Genomic DNA, 27,034 nt, shown 5'->3' on the forward strand with positions numbered 1-27,034 from the left:
ACAGCTAAAACCTTTAATATACTACTTTTTCTTCTTACAATGCCTCAACAAGTCTTAACCCAAAGAACTAACACTTAAAAGTGATTATAACTGTTATTTCTTCTTGTGGGCTGCACTGAAATGGAGCAAAGGATCATGGTCTATGTAGTTCTCTGTTTATTGCTGCACCATAACTCTTAATTTAAGCAAAGAGACTTGTAATTCGTTATATTGTGATGGTCCATGGTTATTGTTACATCCCTAATAATTTGAGCCACTAAATTCAGAACTTAAACTTTATTATTAATCCACAAGAGAAATGACTTGGACACAGTAGCTCACACATCATAATATAATATAATAAAAAACATTATTAAGCATTATATTGCTGTGAAAGGAAATATCTTTCAGGGTTGTTCAGAAAGTTAAATGTTATGGCCCTGCCCACACGACCACTAGAAACAGTGGCTGCCTGGCAAGATACTGCAGATTCTCATGAGTTTGTGAAGTATCGTGAGAATCCATCTTACTGCAAATGGTTAGTAATAGCCTGCGTCAAAAAAAGATTATAGAGGGAACCTTTAAATTACTTACTTGATTTCAGCAGGGCTCCCAGTGCATCCAACGCCACCCTGTTAAGAACACACATACACAGTCACAGTAATGAGCTTTAACTTTGATCGATCACTGAATTACTTTCTCGAAAGATCTATATTACGGTAATTTTAATCTAAGTTATAATGTTGTATCCTCATCAAAAACAGACCTGCAGTTGTGTTTTGATTCACTCAGACAATGTTTAACACACAAACCCTGCATATGAAGTCTGAGTTCTTCTCAAACAGAAAACAATCATCAAACAATAGGCTCTAGAGGTGTGCAAAAATATCAAAATATCAGTATATCGTATTGTTTAATGTGATAATACTGTATTGATATCGTGGGCTAGTATTTTTTGGTATATTTTACTAAATTATTTTGTTACAGCGCTACAGTTTTGTTGCTTGTTCAGTGGAAGGAAACTCGTTTATGCAACACATTTGACATTTTCACAATTCTGATGAGTAAAATGGGTGTTTTTCATATTAACTTGGCACAAGAAGTGGTTTAACAAAGACTTTTAGTAGCACAGTCATGATATTTCCTTTATTTTATATTGAACCGTATGAATCGTTTTGAAATATATCATTTTGAATCGTACTGAATCGAAAGCTCACTGTATCGAGGTATGTATCGTATCGACAACTTCTTAATGATACCCAGCTTTAATAGGCTCTGTTCACGCTTACGTCACAAACCAGGAAGGCGCTTGGAAAGACACGCGATGACAACTTTCAGCGAGCTCTGTTCACGGTAATAAGTCTGACAAAATCTAGGAAAAATTAGAAAATGTCCCAGTTTTGTTCATCTCCATGTCATTGCAGAGCCCAGTTATGTTCGGCTAATCATAATTCATCATTTCCCCCACTGACGCACAACTCAGAGCGCGCTGGGTACATGCGATTAGAAGAGATGAGGGCACCGAATTCAAGATGATTCAGCACATACGCACACAGTCTTCATTTTACCGCTGATCACGTTTACTTCAGTGGGTTTAGTTTAGTTTAGTTTAGTTTATTAAGATCCCCATTAACTACTGAAACATCAGTAGCTATTCTTCCTGGGGTCTCCTCAAATTCATTACATAGAAATTGGCATGCAACACATAAACTTCACACACAGAGACACAAAGACACAGACACACAGACACAGATAGACACAGACAGACACACACACACACACACACACAATAACAAGACATGAAAGCTCAATGTATAGGAAAAGTAATAAATAAAATGTATTTATTTTTGTTATTTTCAAACAACAAAAATACTGGCAGTGCGTTCCATGCAGCCACGGCTCGATAACCAACAGTCCGCTGCATTTGATTGGTTCTGCACACAGGAAGTACACCACTTATATTTTGACTTTGACGAGTTTCGTAATTGTGGGTATCTGAGAAAAACACTAATTTGTTATAAATTATTTCTGGGATTTTAGTTAAAATTATATTTCTAATAAAAGTTAATAAATGATACTTGAGTTTGTATTTTACAGTCAGCCAGGTCAACGCATTGTGCATTAAGATTATATTAGTTCTGTACGGGCAGCTCAAAACAAGTCGATCACAGTCGGTCAGCGAGCCCAGTGTCAGGAACAACACCGGAAGTTGTCATCGCGTGTTTCCAAACGTCGTCCTGGTTTGTGACGCAAGTGTGGATGATTTCTGCCCTTGAATTGCCAATCTCTACTGAGCAAAAGGTAAACCGTAGCTGTTAACTTGAAAACAAATGCTTAAAATAATGCTTCGTGACATCACAAGGTGGAACCGAGTATTTTAAGCTTTGGAGATATAGACAGACTAATAATAAAGTGTTACTCAAGCATGTGTGAATGAAACAAAACACAATTCCAGGTCTGTTTTGATGAGGTAACAACATTATAACATGGCTTAAAGAGTGAATAAGTTTGTATAATATAAGACCTTTAAACTGCAAACACTTACTTAAGCAGACTGGTGTTTTTTTTAGTGTAGGGCGACAGAATCTTGAACATGAGCTCCACCACGCCATTCTTTCCCATTGAAATCGCATTGACGGCTAGAATAGACCAACGTGAATTCATTTAGTGCACTCTGAGCGATATAGAGAGCTGGAAAAGGTGGTGCAGAGGCTGTAGTTACTCACAGTTGGTGGAGTAGACCCTGAGCACTTGGAGACAGGGCAGCAGCAGTTTGGGGTTCTGCAGATTCTGTTTGATCAAGTTGACGGTGACGTTTAAAGCTCCGGTGAGACGCGCCGCCACACCGAACTTCCTGTCTGAACACACATTTGTACCTCATTACTTAAAAACTCAATAACATCAGATCTATACGTCTGAGGAAACTTCATTCTTTTGCCGAAGATAAATAAAACCTGTAACATCCCTGGGGATAGGAGTGTGCCAAAACACCAAAATATCGATATATCTTATTGTTTAATGTGATGATACAGTATCGATATCATGGGCTGCTGTATTTATATATCACTAAGAGTATTTTTTGGGATATTTTACTAAATTATTTTGTTACAGAGCTACAGTTTTGTTGCTTGTTCGGAGGAAGGAAAGTCGTTTATGCAACACATTTGACATTTTCACTGTTCTGAAGATTTAAAAGAATGAGAACTTTGCACATCAATTACTTGAGACGGGTGCATTGGAGGAGAGGGAGGAGCCCAGAAATATAGAGAAAAATCCAGCACACCGTCTTACTTGCAAAATGTGAGATTTATTAGGACAAAGGTGCAATGTTTCGAAACGTTGCACAGTTTGTCCTAATAAATCTCACATTTTGCAAGTAAGACAGTGTGTTGGATTTTTCTCTCTGTTTTGATGATTAAAATGTTTGCGTTTCATATTCACTTTGCACAAGAAGTGGTTTAACAAAGACTTTTAGTATCACAGCCATTATTTAACCTTTATTTTTTATTTGAACCATATTGAATCGATTTGAAATATATCGTATCACATTGAAAGCTCACTGTATCGAGATATGCATCATATCATGGCCTATGTATCAACGTATGTATCGTATCGGCAACTTCTTAATGATACCCAGCCCTACCTGGGGATCTATATTGCTGTTAAAATTGCTTAAATTCACAAAGTCTTCTGTTGTATATTATTTACATTTAATTGTGTTTGGTTTCTTAGTCTGGCTTTGTTAGTAATTTCAAGCCAATTCTGGTATTTTCCTTTTTATTTAAAGTATAGTATAGTATAGTATAGTATAGTATAGTATAGTATAGTATAGTATAGTATAGTATAGTATAGTATAGTATAGTATAGTAGTAATAGTAATAGTAATAGTAATAGTAATAGTATAGTATAGTATAGTATAGTATAGTATAGTATAGTATAGTATAGTATAGTATAGTATAGTATAGTACAGTACAGTACAGTACAGTACAGTATAGTACAGTACAGTACAGTACAGTACAAGTACAGTTACAAGTACAGGTACAAGTACAGGTACAAGTACAGGTACAAGTACTGGTACTGGTACTAGTACAAGTACAAGTACAGTATAGTACAGTGTAGTATAGTATAGTATAGTATAGTACAGTATAGTACAGTATAGTATAGTATAGTACAGTATAGTACAGTATAGTACAGTATAGTATAGTATAAGTATAGCATAGTATAGTATAGTATAGTATAGTATAAGTATAGTTAAGTATAAGTATAGTATATTTAAGTATTAATTATAAGTATAGTATAGTATAGTACAGTATAGTACAGTATACTATAGTATAAGTATAGCGTAGTATAGCATAGTATAGCATAGTATAGTATAGTATAGTATAGTATAGTATAAAGTATAGTTAAGTATAAGTATAGTATATTTAAGTATTAATAATAAGTATAGTATAGTATAGTATATAAGTATAGCATAGTTAAGTAAAGGTATAAGTATAGTACAGTATAGTACAGTATAGTACAGTACAGTACAGTACAGTATAGTATAAGTATAGTATAAGTATAGTATAGTATAGTACAGTATAGTACAGTATAGTACAGTATAGTACAGTACAGTATAGTACAGTATAGTATAGTATAAGTATAGCGTAGTATAGTATAGTATAGTATAAGTATAGTTAAGTATAAGTATAGTATATTTAAGTATTAATTATAAGTATAGTATAGTATAGTACAGTATAAGTATAGTATAGTTAAGTATAGTATAGTTAAGTATAAGTATAGTACAGTATAGTACAGTACAGTACAGTACAGTACAGTATAGTATAAGTATAGTGTAGTGTAGTATAGTATAGTATAGTATAGTATAAGTATATTTAAGTATAAGTATAGTATATTTAAGTATAAGTATAGTATAGTATAGTATAGTACAGTATAAGTATAGTATAGTTAAGTATAAGTATAAGTATAGTATAGTACAGTATAGTATAAGTATAAGTATAAGCTGCGTTTTTGTATGAAAAGCGCTCTTTAAATAAAGTTAGATTTGATTTGTATATTAAAAGGAACTGTATGTGAGATTTATTTTAAATTTCATAAGCACACAAACTGTCTGTGTCCCCTGGTATGAGGTTAAAATCAAATGTAGTTTTTACTAATAACAATTCTATTCCTGATTTACACTTAATTACAAAAACACTGGACATGATGGACAAGTTGGTGTCATAGTTTGGTGTTGCCAGTTTCAAGGCTGAAATCCAGTTGGTTTAAGCCTAAAATGCCTCTCTGACCTGAATCATCACCACCTAAACCCCAGCGCCTGCAGCCAGTCATTAATCAGTGCCTCTGCCGTAGTCGTATGTGCCGCCTCCATATAGAGAGAATGAAAAAACCTGTATGTTGAACTGTAAACTGTAAGACATACGTACAGTTCCATTAACTTGGATTTTTAACTTATTATTTGGAAACGTTTAACTCCGCTGACAAATTTCTTCCACAGAAAAAGCAGTGCAGTGTACATTAACACAATGCAATGTCAAAACTAATCAGATGTACAGTGTGTCCCTAATCGTGGTCAGGCCCATAGCCGGTGGCAGTGTCCCAGACGTGTCCTTTAAAGGCCATTGGGTTCAGGGCTTTAAAAGAACATGGGACTGTTACTCTTGGAAGGCACTGAGCATTTCACTGCAGCGAGGACAGAGGCCAGAGGGTTTGTGGAAACTCTGATACGAAAATATGGCCAATTTTGGAACGCAGGACTGTGTGAGCGGAACGGTGCCTGCTGATTAGGCCTGTCAAACAGAACCTCTCTTCCAGCTATTTCATACTGAATACAGTCGGGATTCGTTCGTCCTGATGGATCTTTTGTACAAGGCTTTCATTTTTTGTTTCCTTCACATTTTAATTTACACAGCAGCTCTCAAACTTTTCACACCTAGTACCAAGAAAATAGGTTTCCAAGTACCAACCAGGTGTAAACCAGTTCTAAACCAGGTCTAAATCTGCTCTAAACCAGGTCTACACCAGGTCTGCACCAGGCCTAAACCAGTTCTAAATCAGCTCTAAAACAGGTCTAAACCAGGTCTAAATCTGCTCTAAACCAGATCTAAATCAGGTTTGAATCTGCTCTAAACCAGATCTAAACCAGGTCTAAACCAGGTCTAAACCAAGTCTTAACCAGGTCTAAACCAGGTCTAAACTAGGTCTAAATCTGCTCTAAACCAGGTCTAAACCAGGTCTAAACTAGTTCTATAACAGATCTAAACCAGGTCTAAATCTGCTCTAAACCAGGTCTACACCAGTTCTGAATCAGCTCTAACAAGGTCTAAATCATGTCTAAGCCAAGTCTATAACGCCCCTTTTCCACCAAACTGCTACCAGTTCTGGGGCAGTTCCCATTTCAGAACAACTCATTCTGAAAATGCTCCTGGTGCTGAGACCAAGTTTATTTATTGTTTATTTAAATATTTAAATAAAAGACAAATACAACAAATTCAGTAATCTGCTGCAGGTATCACAGTGATTACAGTCTAGACTTCAAAACACCAGTCCCCAGAGAGGCTTTTAAACAGTTCACTAAAACTACAATTGCATAGAGAATAAACAGTATGACAATATCACAAACTCACACTGTCATGTTTCTCTCTTACTCAGACCCCTCTCTCTCTGCACCAGTTAAGAGCTGGACTAGAACTGAGATCCAGTTCCGGTGAAGTAGTAAACATAGGCTACGTTCAGACTGCAGGGCTTAACGCTCAATTCCAATTTTTTTGTGAAATCCGATGTTTTTGCGAGGTCGTTCACATTTCCAATTAAATGCGACTTGTATTCGATCCTCAGTGTGAACAGTAAACGGCCCGAAAGTGTCCCGCATGTGCACTGGAGACACGATGACGTCAACCACAGTGAGCGTGCTCTGTGTTTACGGAAGTTGTCCAAACATGGACGCGAGCATTGAGCACCTGAGTTCCTCTCGTACCGGAGCCAGAACATGAACAACTTACTTGTTTTAAGGAGGAGATTGAGAAGGAGAAGGAAGAGGTTTTTTGGTCGTGGCGTTTTGTAGGACAGCGGCAGTGACGTCCGTTGAAAGGAACGTGTGGAGGCGGATACGTAGCCAAGAGTGGTGAGTGGTGATTCGCTTCAGTGACATGGAGTTCATCAGTGTTGTGCAAGTTCACACTTTTCATGAACTAGTTCAAAGTTCAGTTCACACTTGCTCAAAGTGAATAGTTCACGTTCAGTTCACAATTTTAATTTTGAACAGAAAGTTCAGTTCATTTTATATTAGATGAGATCTGTAAATGAAAGCTGCATTTATTTTTTCAAACTGACTTCTAGTTTACAAGCTTTACAAGATACACTGTTGGACAAGTGACTTTAAAACTGTAATGTGTTATTTATGACTTGTTACTGTCATTTCAAAGTCATTTGTTACATTACAGTATTACTGTATTAAAAATGTAAAACATTACACGACTATTGCAGCACTTTTAATTTACTCTCACCAAAAGAACTGTTAAGATGCTGAACTTTTGCGCCGTATATGGACTGAACCAGGACTAAACTAGGTCTAAACCAGGTCAGGACTAAACCAGAACTGAACCAGGTCCAAACCAGGACTAAACCAGGTCTAAACCAGACTAAACCAGAACTGAACCAGGTCTAAACCAGGACTAAACCAGAACTGAACCAGGTCTAAACCAGGACTAAACTAGGTCTAAACCAGGTCTAAACCAAGACTAAACCAGAACTAAACCAGAACTGAACCAGGACTGAACCAGGTTAAACCAGAAAAACCAAGACTAAACCAGGACTGAACCAGAATTGAACCAGGTCTAAACCAGGACTGACCCAGGACTGAACAGGTCTAAACCAGGAATAAACAAGACTAAACAGGACTGAACCAGAATTGAACCAGGTCTAAACAGGATGAACCAGGACTGAACCAGGTCTAAACCAGAACTGAACCAGGACTAAACCAGGACTAAACCAAGACTAAACCAGGACCAAACCAGGACTAATCCTGGACTAGAACTTGGAATCTAGGACCGCCCCTGAGAGAACCCCGAGTGCGATCGGGCGTCAGCTGCGTTTAACTCGGTGGAGCGCGGACTTCTGCGTCGGTCCTTTCGCTCAGGATCACGGTCTACGCGGGCGCACCTCCGGCGTTTCACCGCTGCTGATATCGCGGTGATTTTAGCAAATTTGTATGAAGAAAAACGAAAAACCCACCATTTCAATCCAGGTTAAAAAAGCATTGTGACGCGCGTTACTGAATATGTACCAAGTAAAATAATACGCGCGCGGAGCAGCACGTCCTGTGCGTGTAGATTTCAGAAAATAGGATCCATTCTGTTTTTTGACGCTCTACACGAGCGTAGGCGCGTATCCCCGTCAAAATACACAGAGAGCATGAATCTATTGTAGTATTTGTGCATTTACCATCAGCACATTGTGCTCCCTGGGCAGTTGTGTATCATGTGAAAGAGCCCAGATCCACATACACTGTTAATTAGTGCTTTGAAATTTACTTTTGAAATCCTTGCGTTTGCCGTGGTCAGCCTGTACAGAAGGTAAATACAAGCAGCTAAACGCGCCCAGTCAAGTTTGACTGACTTCCCATTGAGAGACACAAGAGCCCGTACGTTCCGCTAAAGCTGCCGGTGGAGCTGCCTTCGCGTTGACACGCGGCTGTGGTTTCGCGGGGTAAAGTGCGAGCAGATCGTCACTCGTCAGGTGAAAACAAAATTCCGACGTTTAACTGAACCCCAACAGTGACGTACGTCGTTCATCACACATAATTTGAACAAATTCACGAAATTTACAAAAGAAAAGTTCACTGAAAAATCTGTTCACGCGTTCTTTTGAACTCGTTCATGCACAACACTGGAGTTCATTAACAACTTTCGCCTACTTCAGCGCAGAATAGTGACGTTTGTGTCTTGTTGATAACGTGTAGGTTGGATGAATGCGCTTTGGCCGTTCACACTGAAGTCGCATGTCAAAAGATCAGATATGTATCGGTTTCAGGAGCACATATCCAAGTGTCCTGGGTCGCATTTGAAAAAATCGGATCTGTGCCGTTCAGACTGTCATTAAAAGATCGGATACAGGTCACATAGAAGCCAAAAAATCGGATTTGGGTCACTTCAGGCTGCAGTCTGAACGCAGCCATAAAGTTACATGTCATAAGCATCCACTTACTAAAAGTGAATAATGAAGAAGGCAAAACAAAATCATTCTTACCTGAACTACAGCAAAACTAAGGAGCAGTGAGCAACAAGAGAAACACTAACTGCTATCTGGTAAACAAAGCTCTTCTTATTTAGTGGAAAAACAAATCACCCAGAACCAGCACCTTGGAGGAAAAGGGGTATAAAAGGTCTATAACAAACAAAAAACATTTCGGGCAAACCTCCAAATGATGAAATATATGATGCAATAAAGACAATTTTCTCTTCACTACCTCTGAGGGTACCACATTTTGGGACCCACTGACCTAAATAACAGATTTGAACCTCGGTGTATTGACTGTTTTGCCAGCGATTGGACGTGGTGGTGTGCCTTACCTTTGGGGCCGACCTTTGCCAGCAGTGAGTGCAGCTGCAGCATGAGCTCTTCACTGGGGGGCATCTCTTTACTCACAGAGAGAAGAGTCTGAAACAGTATTCCTGTTCCTCCTTTAGACACAAACACCCCCACTCTGCGACCGCGGCCTGGACAAACAAACACAGACTGAGAATACCACAGCTAACAAGCTTATTATGAACAAAAGAGGATAACACACTATCATATTATTACATTTAAACATGTTTGGATAGTAGTATGTTAACTTCTAGTACTGGTACCTTTTAAAGCAGACTTATATGTAGTCTTAGTGACAAATGTTGGAGGAATTGTGGACTTGTGGGGGACCAATCTCACATATTTTGGGACTGCCCCCACATACAACGTTTCTGGATTGATGTTACAGATGTTCTTTTTGTTTCATTTGTATTTTATTGTCTTTTCACAATGTGGATTTACATGATAATTAGGACAATCAAAGTAATTTACAGATTGTCCATATTAAGTCAAATCTGAATGTCCAATGTCCATAGTTAAGCATTTCCACATTTCTCATTCCTACTTACACAAACTGTAATGTAATTTTCTTAAGAACAAGTAATTTAAAAGAAAGAAAATAAAACATTGTAGCTTTAAACCGGGTTGTAAGTTCAGTCTTTGTTATCCAGACACTCATACAGGTTCTACACAAAGTCAGATCTATGTTGTTTAATATAATGTAACCATCCTTTCCAAATTTTCTTTAATTTATGACCTTCCAATCTAAGTGAGGCGATGTTACAGATGTTCTACAGAATATATTGGCTGTTGACCTCTCGTTGGACCCACTGATCTTTTTGCTTGACACATTTCCTGATGGTGTCTCTCATGATCAGTGCTTTCTGTTGCATATTCTTTTAATGACTGCAAGAAAAATGATCACAATCTACTGGCTGAAAACTGAGACACTGACCATTGATCAGTGGATATCAAAAATCAGACATGTTTATACAAATGGAGCTGTTAATCGCTCAACTACAGCTCAAGGTGCCAACTTTTGAAAAGAGGTGGGTACAATTTTCTGGGCTATTAGGCGCTCTCGATTATAAGACCAACTGTCATTAAATGTGTTTTTTTTTTTGGAACTTTTTTTCACAAATAAACCGCACTGGACTTTAAAGGAAACACAACAGTTGGATGGGTCAGTGGGACTTTGTTTGTTCGTTCACGGTGACTCTTGGTCTTTGTTCAGTTGTGGCGTGTAGGGAGGGTGCTGTCTGGGATCGCTGGATTGTCGGCGTGTTCGCAGTGACTCAGTTGTTCAGTTGTGACTCAGAGTGGCACATTGCACTCGCTTTTTCGGTTCGTTCCTCCGTTCCGTTCCTCGTCGGCGTGGTGGAGTGATGAGTGTGTCTGTGGTGTGTTTTGGCTGTGCGGTCGCTGTCTGCTCCGTGTGTGTGTTCGTGTGTTCTGTGGTGGTGGTGCGGCTTTATAGTTTACTGAAGTCGTGCTGGGACACCGAGTGGATTTGTGTATAGGGCGCTCTGGATTGTGGGGCGTGCGGCCGTTTTTTATCCTAGTTTAGTCCTGGTTTAGATCTGGGTTTAGACCTGGGTTTAGACCTGGTTTAGACCTGGTTTAGACCTGGTTTAGACCTGGTTTAGACCTGGTTTAGACCTGGTTTAGACCTGGTTTAGACCTGGTTTAGACCTGGTTTTAGTCCTGCTTTAGTCCTAGTTTAGTCCTGGTTTAGATCTGGGTTTAGACCTGTGGTTTTAGTCCTGGTTTAGTCCTAGTTTAGTCCTTATTTAGACCTGGTTTAGTGTCCGGCAATGAGTGGAATTACCGAGAAAAAAAAAAAAAAAAGGGGGATATAGCCCCAAATGCAAAAACTGGAAAATACCACAGTGTAATCCATTTATTTCAACAAAGTAACTGTAATCCAATTACCACTCACTGAAACAGTAACTGTAACTGAATACAGTTACTCATAATTTGTACTCTGATTACGTAACTCCGGTACATGTAATCTGTTACTCCCCAAACACTGCATACTTTGGGACTGCCCCAACATACAACGTTTCTGGACTGATGTTAAAGATGTTCTACAAAACATATTGGACCTGCTGATGGACTCAAAGATATTTTTTGCTTGATACATTTCCTGATGGTTTCATGATCAGTGTTTACTGTTGCATATTCTTTTAATGACTGCAAGAAAAATTATCACAATCTACTGGCTGAAACCTGAAACACCGATATGGATATAAAAAAATCAGACATGTTTATACAAATTAACTGTTAACAGCTCAAGTACAGCTTAAGGTGCCAACTTTTGAAAAGAGGTGGGGTACAATTACTGACTTTTTCAAACAAGACACTTACGCCCTAACATGCCTTATTTTTTCTTTTGAGAGAGAAAAAAATAAATAAATATATAAATTATGTTAGGGCCCAGTCTCAGGACACTGTTGATGTGAACTGATTTATGGCAATAAAAAAAAGCAGACTTATTCTCCAAAATTGACTTTTTAGAGCTTTTTTAAAGTTGTATTTGGAGTGATTTGTCCATGTTTGAGCAATCTTTAATTAGTGTGATTGAATCGCTTATTTTCAAGATGCCATATTGCCGATTAAACCTTATTCCCTGTCCACTTCCACTGTCATTCTTCAATTTTGTATTTGTATTTTGTATTTGTTTATTTATTTCATTCATAAAGTACAAAAAGACATTGACAAGAGCAGAAAGAAGGAGCAGAAAGAAGAGAAATCTTATGTTATCTGCCCCTCTTTCCCTTTTTTTATTTTCTTAATCAGTGATACACACAAGGTTCGGCAGTGTCATGTAGTCATTTTGGTACAAGCGAAAAAAAAAAAAGAAAATCACTACTCGCTAGTGTGATCTGCAGCTATCCATCGGAGGAGCGGACAACTCTATGGCGCTTTGTTGTGATCAAGTTTACAGCGACGTCAGCTTCTGTTGGGCAATGCAGCTTTCCAACACAGAGGTCAGTGGATTTGTTTCTTTTATTAAGTTGTTTTAGATGCATGTTGCAGTTTAAAATGTGCTAATTATAACACATGTGATAGATTATAACTGTATATAACTGTACAGCAGACACAAGGTCCTCTTTAAAGATAGCCACACATAACTTACCAAGAGTGAGCAGCTCGGTGAGAATGCTCAGAATGTTCAGGATGGTCTGGACATCACGAGTGTTCTGTTAAAAATAAAAATTAAAAAATCACATTTAAAGGGCCCATATTACGCTGTTTTCTAATCTATGTTATCATGTTGTTTGCTCATAAACAGACCTGGAGTTGTGTTTTGTTTCATTCATACATGTTTAACACACAAACCTGCATATTTAGGCTGTGGTCTTCTATCAGACAGAAAACACTCTGTTCCACCTTGTGATGTCATGCTGTAATACAGGAAGAGCTCCCATGTGTTCTTAAACTTCACACATTTTCACTAAAATTATTTGGATGATTTCAGCTCTGGAAGTGCCAATCTCGACTGAACTAAAGGTAAAAAAGTAGGTGTCAACTTGAAAATTACAGCTTCGTGACATCAAAATGTGGAACAGAGCATTTGGAGCTTTGGAGATACAGACAGACGAATAATAAAAGGTTACGCAAACGTAATGTGAATGAAGCAAAACAAAACTCCGGATAGGTTTTTGAGGAGGTAGCAACACTTAAACATGGCTTAAAGCTCACAAGAGTCAGTTTTGTGTAATATAGGAAGTTTAATACATGCTTCCTGAATTTCGGATTTCTGGTCATTGTGCAATGCATACTGGGTAAGGCCCTCCGAAAAAGTGAGCATCAAATCGCCATGTTTGATTTCCCAGGGAGATGGGTCTATTGTCAAAGCCGAAACTTTTCTAGTCTTTTGAACCATATCATTTTTGTTTCTGGTTCTGATATTGTCATATTTTAGTTTTGGGATTCGGACATCGTTAATTGTGTGGTTGTTGGATGTACTAACAGTGGAAAACGGCTTGAGAAATTTGTTTGCAAACTCCATAAATGCAAAAGGGAATCAGAGCTGTGTGACTGCAAACCTCTGTTCCAAAATGTTTCCGTTCCCAACGGAATTGAAAAATAGTGAAAGGTGAAGGCGATGGGCAGGATTGATCCACAGGAAGGACCAAAAAAGGTAAGAAATCATCCCGAGCTTGCAGCGAACATTTTGTATGTGGAGCGCCAACAAAGCAAAATCCCGTTTGTTAAGCGAGAGGAGCAGAAAGACAAACAGACTGAGCTGCACTTTCTTGTTCTTCTGGCTTTACAGCAACATCACGTCTTGGTCTCTTTGCAGTGGAAGGTGTTTCTTGGTGAACAGCTGGTGCCTTTCGCTTTGGCGCTGATTTTTTAAATTCGTAACCAAGGTTGAGCGAGGGATCGGGATTTTGCTTTGTTGGCGCTCCACATACAAAATGTTCGCTGCAAACTCGGGATAACTCGGGAGCGTCAGGAGAGGAAAAACATGAGCTGCTATTTAAGGAGATTTAACAACAGACCTCCAGAGACGCCAGGATCACCTCCATGCCGCTCGACCCTTTGGACATCACCTCCTTCCCGCTCTTCTCTGCAACACAACAAACACAACAAAATAGTTTTCATCTAGACGAGGTATTAAAGGTGCATTGTGCAACTTTCCTCTTTAATCTGACATTTTATATAGAAGTACCACAAAATACCAAAACTTCTCCTTTCCGCTGTTGTCTCATATAAATCCTTCTCATCTAAATAAAAGGATTAAGTCAAATTAATGCAAATTTTAGTCGACTAATACACTATAGAGATCAAAATATGACCAGGTTGTCATAGGAATAAGATCACGATTCAACTTTTATTACAGCATCAGCCTCCTCTACTTCAAAACAATATTAAGTGATTAACTGAGTGAGAACAAGTCAACCATTTTATTTTGATCTAGGGCCCCTGTTGGATGTCTTTTAAAATTACATTAAAGATTCAAGACTAGAGCACATGGCGTACCTTCCACATCCAAGCACAACACAGACGGCCGGTACTTTCTGCTGTAGTAATTCATCTTTTAAAAACATTTGCAAAACTACAAAATTATCCAAAAATAAATAGTAGGGATGCAACGATAAGTGAAATGTCGTGATATCGTATCGTCCAAAGTCTCACAATAATATCGTGGGCTGTCACAATATATTGAATCACAAGTTTCTTTGCTTAAATGCAGGTTTTATAGTCGCAACAACTTATGAACATAGGAAACTACATATCCCATGATTCATTTCAGTGCAAACAACATGAAGAGAGATGTTTTTACTTGAATTCTTGGGATTATGATGGAAATAATTCACACCAAAATCTTGTCAAGGTATTTTAAAAGCAAAAAAGTGTCCCATCTACAATTATATCAGCCTCTTCAAAATATCCCAATAAGTATCGTACCGTGAGATGCATATCGTGATTATATTGCATCCTGAGATTTGGATATAATTACATATAATTACAATCCATGTATCATTCGTTCATTCGTTTTTCAATATAAAACCAATGAAAAAAAATGAAAAAACTACTGTTTTCTTCATTATTTGTCTCCAAAACCAAAATGAAAAAAATGGATAACAATTAGTTTTTTCAGTTTTCGATTTTGTGTTTAAATGAAGAATGGAAAAAACGAATAACAGCCGTTTCCTGTGTACGTGACTTCCGTGACTGTGATGTAAGACTTTTGCACCACATACAGACTGAACCAGGACTAATCCAGGTCCGGGACCAGAGCGGGACCAGAGCGGGACCAGAGCGGACTCCGAGCTTTGACTCCGAGCCTCCGGCCTGGTCCCGGTCTGGTCCCGGTCTCAGTTCTGGTCTCAGTCTCAGTCTGGTGCAGAAGTGCATTTTTTTCGTTTTCTTATTTTTGGTTTCATATTGAATGAATGAATGATACACAGATTCATTACATCCGTAATAAATAGATTACAAAAAAATCTCAAGTTTAACCCCAAAATTTTGACAAAAATCACCAAAACTTTATGATTAAAGGTGCAATATTTATATAAAAATAAGATGTAGAAAAAAATCATTCTAGGGACGAGTCAACCGTTTTATTTTGAGAGCTCTGATATTTCCACAACACACAGTAGTTACACAGACAGGTCATAGTCAGTGAGACAGAAACAGTGTGCTCCTGTCCTCTGTCTTTTCACCACACTCTAAATCACTGTAACATAATATAGAAACTAATACAGGAAGTGCTCCACTGTGTTTTAACCTCCATACACCTTCACAAGAATCATTTAGATAATTTTAGCCCTGGAATTTCTTCTTCTCTCTACTGTTCAAGACAAGATGTAGACAGACTAATAATAAAGGATTACTCCAACATGTGTGAATGAAACAAAACACAACTCCAGGTCTGTTTTGAGCAACATTCTAACATGACGTAATGCTCAGAAGAATCAATCCTGTGTAATATACTAGCAGGACCTCAGTTATGAATGTTTTTATTGCAAGGAAAATAGCTTGAAAAACATGCATTCTTCATCTGAGCAGGTGGAGGACCTTTCACCAGAAAAGTAACATAGGGCAGCTTTAATTTGTTCGGTCCCAGTGATCAAATTAGCATATTTAGGTTACATAATGTGCTCTATAAGGATGTAACAATAAGTGAAATATCGTGGTATCGTATCGTCAAAGTTCTCACAATAATATCATCACAATATATCAAATAAGAAGTCGATGAGCTTAAATTAATTGTTATAGTGCAGCAATCACTAAAAAACAGAGGGAACTACACGATCCTTTGCTCAGTTTCAGTGCAGATTACGTGAAGAAATAACTGTTATTACTGAGTCTGAGCGATCTACCAGGTCCATCAGGCTGTCCACACCTACAAGAAGTAACAACAGCTGATATACGACACGTCACCACCAACACCGGGACAGTTCTGAAGATGACAGCAGCAGCAGCCGAAACATGTCAACAAGGTAAATACACTTTACTGCATTGTCTTTAAAAAGAACCCAAGAAGTTAAAGTATATAAGACGACAAAATGAACATCATCGGCTTAACTATCAACTGTTCTTGGAGATCTATGTGGCATGTTTTGGGTTTTGGAGATGTAGACAGACTAATAATAAAGAATGACTCCAACATGTGTGACTGAAACAAAGCACAACTCCAGGTCTGTTTTTGATGAGATAACAACATTATAACATGGCTTAAAGCTCATAAGAGTCCATTCTGAGTAATATAGGACCTTTAATATTCGATGTGCACAGTCGGGCTGCAAGATATGTTCAAATTTGACAAGTCCCAAAGTGCAAATCACATTGTATGCCATGATTTAGTTAGGTCAAACATAATATTCTCTGCCAGCAAATATATCTTATCTCCACTGGGCTCTTATTCTGTATAAAAGCTGCTAACCCTGTCGTTTTGACCTCTACGAACCTCCTGTTAGTTTAGCAGGTTCAGATTTCAGTCTTCTCTCCAATGTTAACGCTCCTGTGTTTAAATTGCGAGCTGTGAACTTTATTTAGATTTGAAAACTGAAAATGCAAATCAGAGAAATGAATAAAAATGGTTTGGATCGAGAATAAAAACGCACATCACTCGCCAAGGAACGTTAACAAAAGCGAGAAGACTGAAATACGATGTGCTAAACTTGTATAAGAATTCGTACGGGGAGGGCATCTGACACACAGAATCATTTCAGAACAAGTGTGTAGAGATCTACACTACAGGGTTATCTTATTTAAAACCTGCTAAAACTCGATCCAATAGAGATATAACATTATATATATATATTTTATAGGTATTTTTATAGGTTTCAACATTACATTGCCATCCTACTTTAGTTATGAATGAATTCTGTTGAGTTTTTGCATGTTTTATTTTGTGTTGACTTTCGTGTTAAGCTCTTTCGTCACCTTGAGTGCTGTAGAAAGCTCTATAAATAAAGTTTGATTGACTGAAGTTTGACATCTGTTTCAATTAGCTATCCAGTTAAATGTTAGTAGCTATGCATACCAGTCACTTAGACAAAATATAAAAGATGACGGCCATTACGTATTTATAGGTTTCTGCTGTATCTATGGCCCCTATTGGATGTCTTGTAAAATTACATTAAAGATTTAAGACGTGAACACAGCGCCTACCTTCCACATCCAAGCACAACATAGACCGCCGGTGCTTTCTGCTGTAATAATCCATCGCTTAAAACCATTTGCGAAACTTCAGAATTATCCAAAAATAAATAAATGACCAAAAAATCCCAAGTTTAACCCAAAAATTTACGCAAAAATCACTTATCAAATCAATTAAAAGCGTAATATTTATTCAAAAATCTCTTGTAGAAAAAAAATGGTTGAAGGGACTGTCCGGCACAGCTTTGCGAGTGTTTCCAGGGCTTACTGTACAATGTGTGGAACTAAGGGCAAAGTGGAATGAAGCGCTATCAGTGCCTCCCCGTGAAAACTGAAGCCGGCACCTGGTCCTATGGAAATGACAACTACATATGATACTTCGACTTCCCATGCTAGCTGTGTTTTTTTTTTCCCCAAAGCAAGCGGGGGGCACGAGACCGGAGCGTATAGTTTGTAATGTAACCTCTGCACAGATCGGTTTTAGCAAATGCATGGGACAAATTTAACTTAATTTACAGTAGAAGTGCAAGGTCATGACTGGGCTATTCTTGGGGTTCAGCGTCCTGGTTCTAGGTGACATTTTGAGGACGTTTTTTCATCATTCAAAAGATTAAAATTTTAGATATGAACTGATAATTATTTTTCTATGACAACACAGCTATTTCTAATCACTCTTAAACCCATGGATTTTAAAATATCGTTTAACTTAAATGGCTCATATTACGCTGTTTTCTGATCTGTGTTTGTATTAAAAACAGACCTGGAGTTGTGTTTTGTTTCATTCACATGTTTAACACACAAATCCTCCATATTTAGGCTGAACCTAAATGATGTCATGTGGTAATACAGGAAGTGCGCTACTGTGTTTTTAAACTACCCTATTAATACATTTATGCTAAAAAATATTAAAACAATTGACCCCAACTGCATTTTTTGTAAAGAGTATCCCAAAACAATAAGTCATCTTTTAGGGAAATGCACTATTAGCAAAACTTTTTGGAAAGACTGATTAAAATTTATTAAAGATCATATTGTCCCTTAGCCTGATTCATCAGCCGGTTTCACTTTGTGGAAACCGTCTGACCTCGCAGCATTAGGATTCGTTCACTCGACGGTAGGCAGGTACTTTTTTATTTAACCAATCGCTGCTTTGGACATGACGTATGTAATGTGCCGGAACACTCAGTGGTGTCCAAGTAGTTGCAGGCTTCACAGCTCTTCTCTGATTGGCCGGTGTGTGGTCTACAACTTCCGGGGGTCTTGCAAACCGTCTAGTGTTTTCTGATTCCTGATCTAGTCGCTGGATGAATCTGAGAGGAGGCACTAGGTAACGCCAGCCTAGCTAATTGAACCTAGCTTTTCATTAAAATTCGAACATATTATTTTTGGTTTACATGAAAATAATTTAGACTCAAATTTAAAAAAAGGTAATTAACTTAATTATTATATTTGGCAAATTTTAATATAAATGTAAATGTACAAAAGTCAATTTTCTTATACCTCTTAGTTTTTTCCTGTTTTAACTAAGCAATTAGAATTCTACTTATCTACTAGTTCTGAAAGTATAAACAAAAAAGCCATATTGACATTTGAAAGTTGTACATCTATGAATATCTTTGTACAATGTAACAGTGGCACTGTTTAAGTTTTATTTTTCCATACATGCCTCCCCCTGGCATCCTATCTGTCATGAAATGTGTTCTCTATATTATCACATTAAAAAAATAAACAAACCTGTGTTTTTAAACTTCATACACCTTCACTAGAATCATTTGGATAATTTCAGCCCTGTGATTTCTAATCTATATTAAACAAACAGTAAAAGTAACTACCACTTCATGATATCACAAGGTGAAACAGAACACTGAGCTTTGGAGATGTAGGCAGACTGATAATAAAGAGTTACTCAAACATGTGTGAATGAAACAAAACAAAACACAGCTCCAGGTCTGTTTTTGAGCAGGTAACAACATTCTAACATGGTTTAAAGGTCACAGGAGTCTATTTTGTGCGATATACGACATTTAAAGTTTTCTGTTCCAGTAGCGTGAGGATCTATTTTGCATATATTCGGTTAAAAAAAGCTTTTATTGCAAGGAAAATAACCTTGAAAAACTTGCATTCTTAATCATAGGAGTTGGTGCACTATGTCGCAGTGATGAACAGCGCAGCTTTAATCTGACTGATCTCAATTAGAAAATGAGCATATTTAGGTTACATAATGTGCTCTACAAAAACTAAAAATGTCCCTATGTTTCCAATGTGGTTTTAAAGCTTCTAACCCTGTAATTAAGACCTCTGCAAACATGTTCTGAAATGTCCCTGTGTGTCAGATGCCCTCCCCGCGTCTCCATGGGGTCTTATTCTGTATAAAAGTTTCTACGCCTGTAATTTAGACGTCTGCAAACATGTTCTGGAATGCATGAGATTCTTGTATTAGTTTAACAGTTCGTATTTCAATGTTCTGTCCAATGTTTGTGCTTTTGGACTAGATTGAAGTGTACACGATGACCTGAATGCTCATTTTGAACAATAAGTACACAAAACATACACAAAAAAATGGCTATTCGATTTTTTTTCCCCCAGAAGAGTCGAATTTCTCTTAACCGTGACTCTTGACCACAAAATGTACAAACTTTATCAGTATTTTGGCATGTGTTGAGCGCCCACAGATCATACGCTTCTGAACATGAGACAAGAGCACAGCAAAGCCCACTCTGGTGTACTGTTACTTTGGACAACTCACTCCACTCCTCCCTCCTCCTCCCTCCTTCGTCGCTCTTCTGCTTCTCTCTCACCCCCTCCTCTCTTCCCATCCACCTGTCGCCCATCTTTATTCTCACCTACTCTCCTTTCTTTCCTCCTTCCCCCCGCTTCACCTCACCTACCCCCGGCTTTTCCACTCGCTTTTTTTCCATTCTTCACACTCTCGCCCCTCCTCGTGTCGCCCGTCTTTTCTCTAAACGCCTTTCCTTCTCCCCGTTCTTTTCTAATCACCCTTTCATTTCCTCGCTTCTTCTTCTCCTTCTTCTCCTCCTTCTCCCTCTTCTCCTCCTTCGTCTAATCCTCCTCCTTCTCCTCCTTGTTCTCCTTATCCTCCCTCTTCTCCTCCTTCTCCTTCTAATCCTCCTTCCGTCCTTCTCCTCCTTTTCCTCCTTCTCCTCCTCCTCCTTCCTTTTCTCTTTCTGCTTCTTCTCGTTTTCCTCCTCCTTCTTCTCCTTCTCCTCCTCTTCTCATTCTCATTCTTGTTCTCCTTCTACTCCTCCTCATTCTTCTCCTTCTCCTCCTTCTTTCCCTTCTTTTCCTACTTCTACTTCTCCTTCTCCTCCTCCTTCTTCTCCTTCTTTTCCGTCTTCTTCTCCCTCACTCCCCTCCTCTCATCTACTGGTCATCCATTTTTATTCTTACCTCCTCTTTCTCTCTCTCCGTCCCTCCTCTCCACACTCCCCTCTTCCCCTACTTTTCTTCTTCTCCTCTGTCACCCTTAATCTCTCTCTCCTCCCATCCATCTCCTCGTATTTCTCTTCCTTTCCTCCTGCTTCTCTTTCTCCCCTCCCTCTCTCTCTCCTTTGCCCTGCTCTCCTCCTCTCCTTTTGCCCCTCTTATCTATCCTCAACTCATCTCTTCCACTTACCATATCCTCCTCTCCTTCACCCTTCATCACCCTTTCTCGCTTCTCCTTGTCTGGTTCTCTCTTTCCTCCTCTTGTCTCCTCTATTCCTCCTGACTCCCCCCTCCTCCCTCTTTTCTCCTCCTCTTTTCCTCCCTCCTCCTCTTCCCTCTTCTCTACTCCTTCTCTCCTCCTCTTCCTCTCCTCCTTCTCTCTCCTCCTCCTCCTACCTCTCTCCTCTCGTCTTCTCAGAGTCATACACATTTAAACTTAAGCCCCTGTGGTTTCCGTGGGACGTCAGAGGAAGCAGAACTGAAAAGTGACCAACAGCTGATGGTCATAATGAAGACTGGTGGAGACTGAGAGCTTTTTCTCACGCTATTCTTATCTAACGGAATCAAGACATAAACATAGCGCAAATTCTGCAAAACTATGAAAAATATAAAAAGCCTGTACGGCCAAATGTCGTCATCTCTGCAGACACGTCCCTTTAACAGCACAGAGTGATTCGGAGCATCTCGTTTTTGTGTGGAATGTACTGTATTTTTCGGACTTTAAGTCACACTTTTTTCATGGTTTGGGTGTTTCCTGACTTATACTTGGGTGCAAATTATATATTAAAATTTTCACACTGAAGCCGTGAGAGGCTCTAGTCTTGTGTGTGAGTATCTGCTGCTCCTGTTCCTCCTGTACCACTGTCACTTGGCTCTACTGTGCATGTCTCCTGCAGAAAGAGCCTCTGTCCTGTCTGTATCATGTCAATCGATCGCACCATTACTTCTGAACCACTGAAAATTTAAACAAACTTATAAAGACGACTGAGAAGACTGAACACAAATGCCCCCAGAAAGAAAATAATATTTTGCAGATTACAAGAAGCAAGTAGTGAAATCTGCAGCAGAAAACAGTAATTGAGCAGCAGAAAAAAAAAATTGGAGTGAGAGAGAAACTTGTGACACCGAGACAGTGCACCATGAAACTTTCCTGAAGTCACTGGGTGGATGGACAAAGCCTGGACTTCAGTGACACTGAAACCATCCTGTCGGGATTCAGAAAGGCCGGAATAATTCTAACTGGAGCTGATGCTGAGTCTGACGACAGCGACACAGAAGAGGAAGCGGCGCTCTGTTTACCTCCGGAGGTCGTGGAGTTGCTCAGAAGTGACACCGAGGATGAAGAATTGAATGGATTTAGTGATTTGGAGTGAGATGGAGAGTTTGTTAAACTTGTTCTATTCTGTTGTTTATGTTATAGTTTATCTGAAGAACTGTTCATATGTGACATTAACAGTCTGTTGTTCTCTCTTCTATTGTTGTTACTAGAACTTGACTTTCAAGATGAAATGTCGGTTCCTGGTCTCTGATTTTATAAAATAAATTTCCTAACTTATAGTCCGGTACGACTTATATATGTTTTTTCTTCTTCATTATGCATTTTTTGCCTGGAGCGACTGGTGCTTGCATTTGGGAATGTAACAATAACTGAAATATGGTGAAATCGTATCGTCAAAAGTCTCACAATAACATTGGAGGCCCTCACAATATCTAAAATTACAAGTCTCTTTGCTTAAATTAATAGTTATAATGATTCTAATGTCTTTCTTGGTGATTTCAATGTCTTTCTTATTCTGTAAAGCACTTTGAATGACTTTATTTGTATAGCACAATTCATACACAAACTACTTTATGCCACTGACACAATAACAATAAAGCAAGACAAGATAATCTGTGTAAATCGTTTTTAAATAGACAGTATCATTAAAAGGCCTGAGCTGCAACAAATAAATAGTAGAATGATGCAGTAATCAGCCATGAAAATTACTTTTTCAACCCAAATCTGATTAGTATTACAACAAAAACACAACAAATCTCAGAACTTTTACAAAGAAAATATGTACATGATAAATACTGAGCCCCAGAATGTGTTGTTCCAGCCAGGTTTCATATACTAGTATTTAGTGGAGGTCTTGTTTTGTTATGTGAAGTACTTTGGTCAGCTGAAGTTAAACTATGGACTAACAACACAAACTAACCCAAGCTTCACTAGGGAACATTTTTGTCTGGCGGAGGGTCCACCACCTGCTTGTCATGGTCACTCTTGGGCAAGTTACTTTAAAACTGTAATGCGTTATTTATTATTACTCATTACTGTCACTTCAAAGTAATTCGTTACATTACAATATTACTGCATTTAAAATGTAAGGCATTACATTACTATTGCATTACTTTAAGTCACTCTCACCAAAATAACTGCGAAGATGCTGAACTTTTGCACCGTATATAGACTGAACCAGGATTAAACCAGGACTGAACCAGGACTAAACCGCGTCTAAACCAGGACGAACCGAGGACTAAACCAGGACGAACTGAGGACTAAACCAGGTCTAAACCAGAACTGAACCAGAGTTGAACCATCACTAAACCAGGTCTAAACCAGAACTGAACCAGGACTAAACCACATCTAAACCAGGACTAAACCAGAGCTGAACCAGGACTAATCTAGGTCTAACCCAGGATGAACCGAGGACTAAACCAGGTCTAAACCAGAACTGAACCAGGACTAAACCACGTCTAAACCAGAACTGAACCAGGACTAAACCAGGTCTAAACCAGAACTGACCCAGGTCTATAACCAGGTTTAAACCAGGACTAAACTAGAACTAATCTTGGACTAGAACTTGGAAGCGCTTTGCAGACAGGGTTTCCACAATGCGCGATCGGGCGTCAGCTGCGATTATCCCCGCGGAGCGCGGAGTTCTGCGCCGGTCCTTTCGCCCGTGGTCACCTGACGGTCTACGCGGGCCGCTGCTGTTATCGCGGTGATTTTAGTGAATTTGTATGAAGAAAAACCCACCATTTCAATCCAAGTTAAAAATGCATTGTAACGCGCATTACTGACATTTGAACCGAGTAAAATATTACATTTTTTTCCCCTGTAATGCTGAACATTACTGCGTTACGGCAAAAAGCAACACAGTACAGTAACTTGTTACTTTTATAATGCATTACTCCCAACACTGGTCATGGTGGCATTAAACGGACACAAGCAGGTAGTAGAAAAACAAAAAAAAAAAGTTACATCTTTAAGAGCTGGTAAATGAATGCATCTCATAATAGTTTTGTATTTGTTTTTGTATTCATGTATTTATTTTGAGCAAGAAGAGATTTACATTCTTTGGAAAATATAACATAAGTGAAATCATAATAAAAATGAAAATAACCACAACACAACAAAAACTTTGCCCAAAAAGGAGTAGGAAGACTTATTTAATCCCACCCCACTCTTCTAATGTAACACAATGAGCTTTCTTTTTTGCATTTTTCAGACATTTTGTATTAAACTACACAAACTATTTACAAGTGAGGACAAAGAGTCACTGTTATAGCTTGTCATAGTTCATTTATTTCTAATGTTGTTGCAGAGTGAGTGATTTTACTTCAAGCTGTGGTATTGTTTGAAATCATCTTATTGTTCTATAAATGACCTTTTCTGTATTTTTTGTCAATACAATTTGAGCTGTAAAAGGCTGAATAAATAACATCTAAATGTACAGTATCTATAATGAGTCATAGAATAGTTTTCTGGGATAATCCGGCTTCATATTCACAGTGTCAATGTCATAATTTAGTTAATATTATCGTTTAACGTCGACATTTTCTTCAGCAATCACACGTTAAACTTTGCTATCGTGACAGGCCCCGGCCGCAGCACTAAAGGAGCAATTAGGGAGGTTTTAAATACGAGCCGGTGATGAGGAAACCTTTAATCATGGCTGCACACCGTGGCCCTCTCCTGTTTCGTGCTCCTCTGGGCTCGTATCTGCTCGTGCTTCCCTTTCACCAGAGTAACCAAAGAAAGCGCGCGAGGCCCCGGCGTGGATTAAAGTGTGACACGTTAACTACCGAAGCCGGAGTCATCTCTCTTTACGCGTCGCACGGTCGGACATGCACCGTCGCCTCACAACAGCGGCTTCGGTGACACGCATTTAAACTTCAGAGGAGTTATGGGCCCACACTTAAGAGATAAAGACATCCCATCTGCAGCGATCAGGTCCACAGGGTCACAATGAGAAGTTGATGTTGTTGTCATCATTTGGGTTGTATTATTTGGCCGATCTTGACAGCAAACAAATTAAATCCAGACTATAAAGCCATTTTTTAAAGCCTCCAGAGAATAAGCGCAGTGTTGACTTGTTGCTGCACATGAAAACTGAACATTTCCCACAAATTAACCAACTTTATGTCATTATGTAGCGGCAAAACTCTTCCCAAATTCTCCATTGAAATCAAATGAATATGAAACAGCATGTTGATTAACTGTGACAGTAATAATAGGATAAATAACCTCTTGAGGTTGGATCTGGAGCTGGACTATCTCAGCTGGAGGACTGAATCTAACATCTAATGCAATACATGTTTTGCTGACGGGGGAAAATGAAATCGATAGAGGAAGAGTGTCAAATGCATTAATACGTCATCATTTTTCCAGGCCTACAAAAATACAGATTGCGTAAAGCAGTGATTCTGAACCAAAGGGGCATGGCTCATAACAGAGCTCAAGCACCACCTTGAGAGACTGAGAGATTAACATAATAATACAGTTTTCTCCTCTGCCCTGGTTTGATCATGGTTTGATCGTGGTTTGGTCCTGGTTCAGTCCTGCTCTAGACTTAGTAAACATAAGCTAGGGCTGCTCAATTATGGAAAAAAATCATCATCATGATTATTTTGGTCAATATTGAAATCAAGCTTATTCAAATGAATGGTTTTAGTTACATGATTCTTTTTTTTTTTCAGCATTTCTCTCTCTCTCAAAAAAAAACAAACAAACTTGATAATTGATGCAAAAATTTCAAATAAATAAAATAAATATAGGCTACAACTATGAACTATGAGCAGTTTTGCCATGTATAAAACATAAAATTAATAAAACATACTTTGAACATGAAATAAAGCATAAAAAACATAAATGTATCCAAAATAAACTATATATCCAGCTGTTCTACAATTTCTATATTTAAAAAAATAATATAAATATATATACTTATTTCTATTAAAAAAATCCCAAAATGAACTTTGCTAAGATTTAGGGCACACTCACAATAGGACTTTAGAAGTGCGCTGAGCTTAAGTACGATGTTGTAGATTCTATGTTCTGCACTCACACCACAGAGTTGATGATATGAGTTTGGAGATAATTTGACACACAAATCAAAGTCGCAATCAAAATTCAATTACCATATTTTTTGGACTGTCACTCCGGAGTATAAGTCAAACCAGCCAAAAAATGTAATGAAGAAGAAAAAAACACATATAAGTTGCACTGGACTATAAGTCGCACTTTTTGGGGGAAATTTATTTTATCAAATCAGAGACCAAGAACCGACATTTCATCTTGAAAGTCAAGTTATAATAATAACAATAGACGTTAACGACAGACTGTTAACGTCACATATGAACAGTTCTTCAGATAAACTATAACTTCAGACAAACATATAACAGAACAAGTTTACCAAACTCTCCATCTCACTCCAAATCACTAAATCCATTCAATTCTTCATCCTCGGTGTCACTTCTGAACAACTCCACGACCTCCGGAGGTAAACAGAGCACCGCTTCCTCTTCTGTGTCGCTGTTGTCAGACTCAGCATCAGTTCCAGTTAGAATTATTCCGGTCTTTCTGAATCCCGACAAGATGGTTTCAGTGTCACTGAAGTCCAGACTTTCTCCATCCATCCAGTGACCTTCAGGAAAGTTTCAT

The 27,034-nt window shown here is 38.4% G+C and overlaps 1 protein-coding gene across 3 annotated transcripts in view; it reads right to left on the reverse strand.

Moving 5' to 3' along the window:
* agtpbp1 (ATP/GTP binding carboxypeptidase 1) overlaps nucleotides 1–27,034 on the reverse strand; it is a 125,021-nt gene that overhangs the window by 86,050 nt on the left and 11,937 nt on the right. For all 3 annotated transcript variants that reach the window (XM_055161334.1, XM_055161333.1, XM_055161332.1), the window contains exons 4-9: nucleotides 14,055–14,122; nucleotides 12,683–12,746; nucleotides 9,549–9,695; nucleotides 2,706–2,837; nucleotides 2,525–2,618; nucleotides 574–611 (exon numbers count right to left, since the gene is read on the reverse strand). In XM_055161334.1, the coding sequence (XP_055017309.1) occupies nucleotides 574–611; nucleotides 2,525–2,618; nucleotides 2,706–2,837; nucleotides 9,549–9,695; nucleotides 12,683–12,746; nucleotides 14,055–14,122 (543 nt within the window). The remainder of the gene's footprint in view (nucleotides 1–573; nucleotides 612–2,524; nucleotides 2,619–2,705; nucleotides 2,838–9,548; nucleotides 9,696–12,682; nucleotides 12,747–14,054; nucleotides 14,123–27,034) is intronic.

Source organism: Boleophthalmus pectinirostris, unplaced genomic scaffold (assembly GCF_026225935.1).
Source record: "Boleophthalmus pectinirostris isolate CB_2022bp ecotype Guang Dong unplaced genomic scaffold, ASM2622593v1 HiC_scaffold_4, whole genome shotgun sequence".
In the NCBI taxonomy this organism is placed as follows: Eukaryota; Metazoa; Chordata; class Actinopteri; order Gobiiformes; family Gobiidae; genus Boleophthalmus; species Boleophthalmus pectinirostris.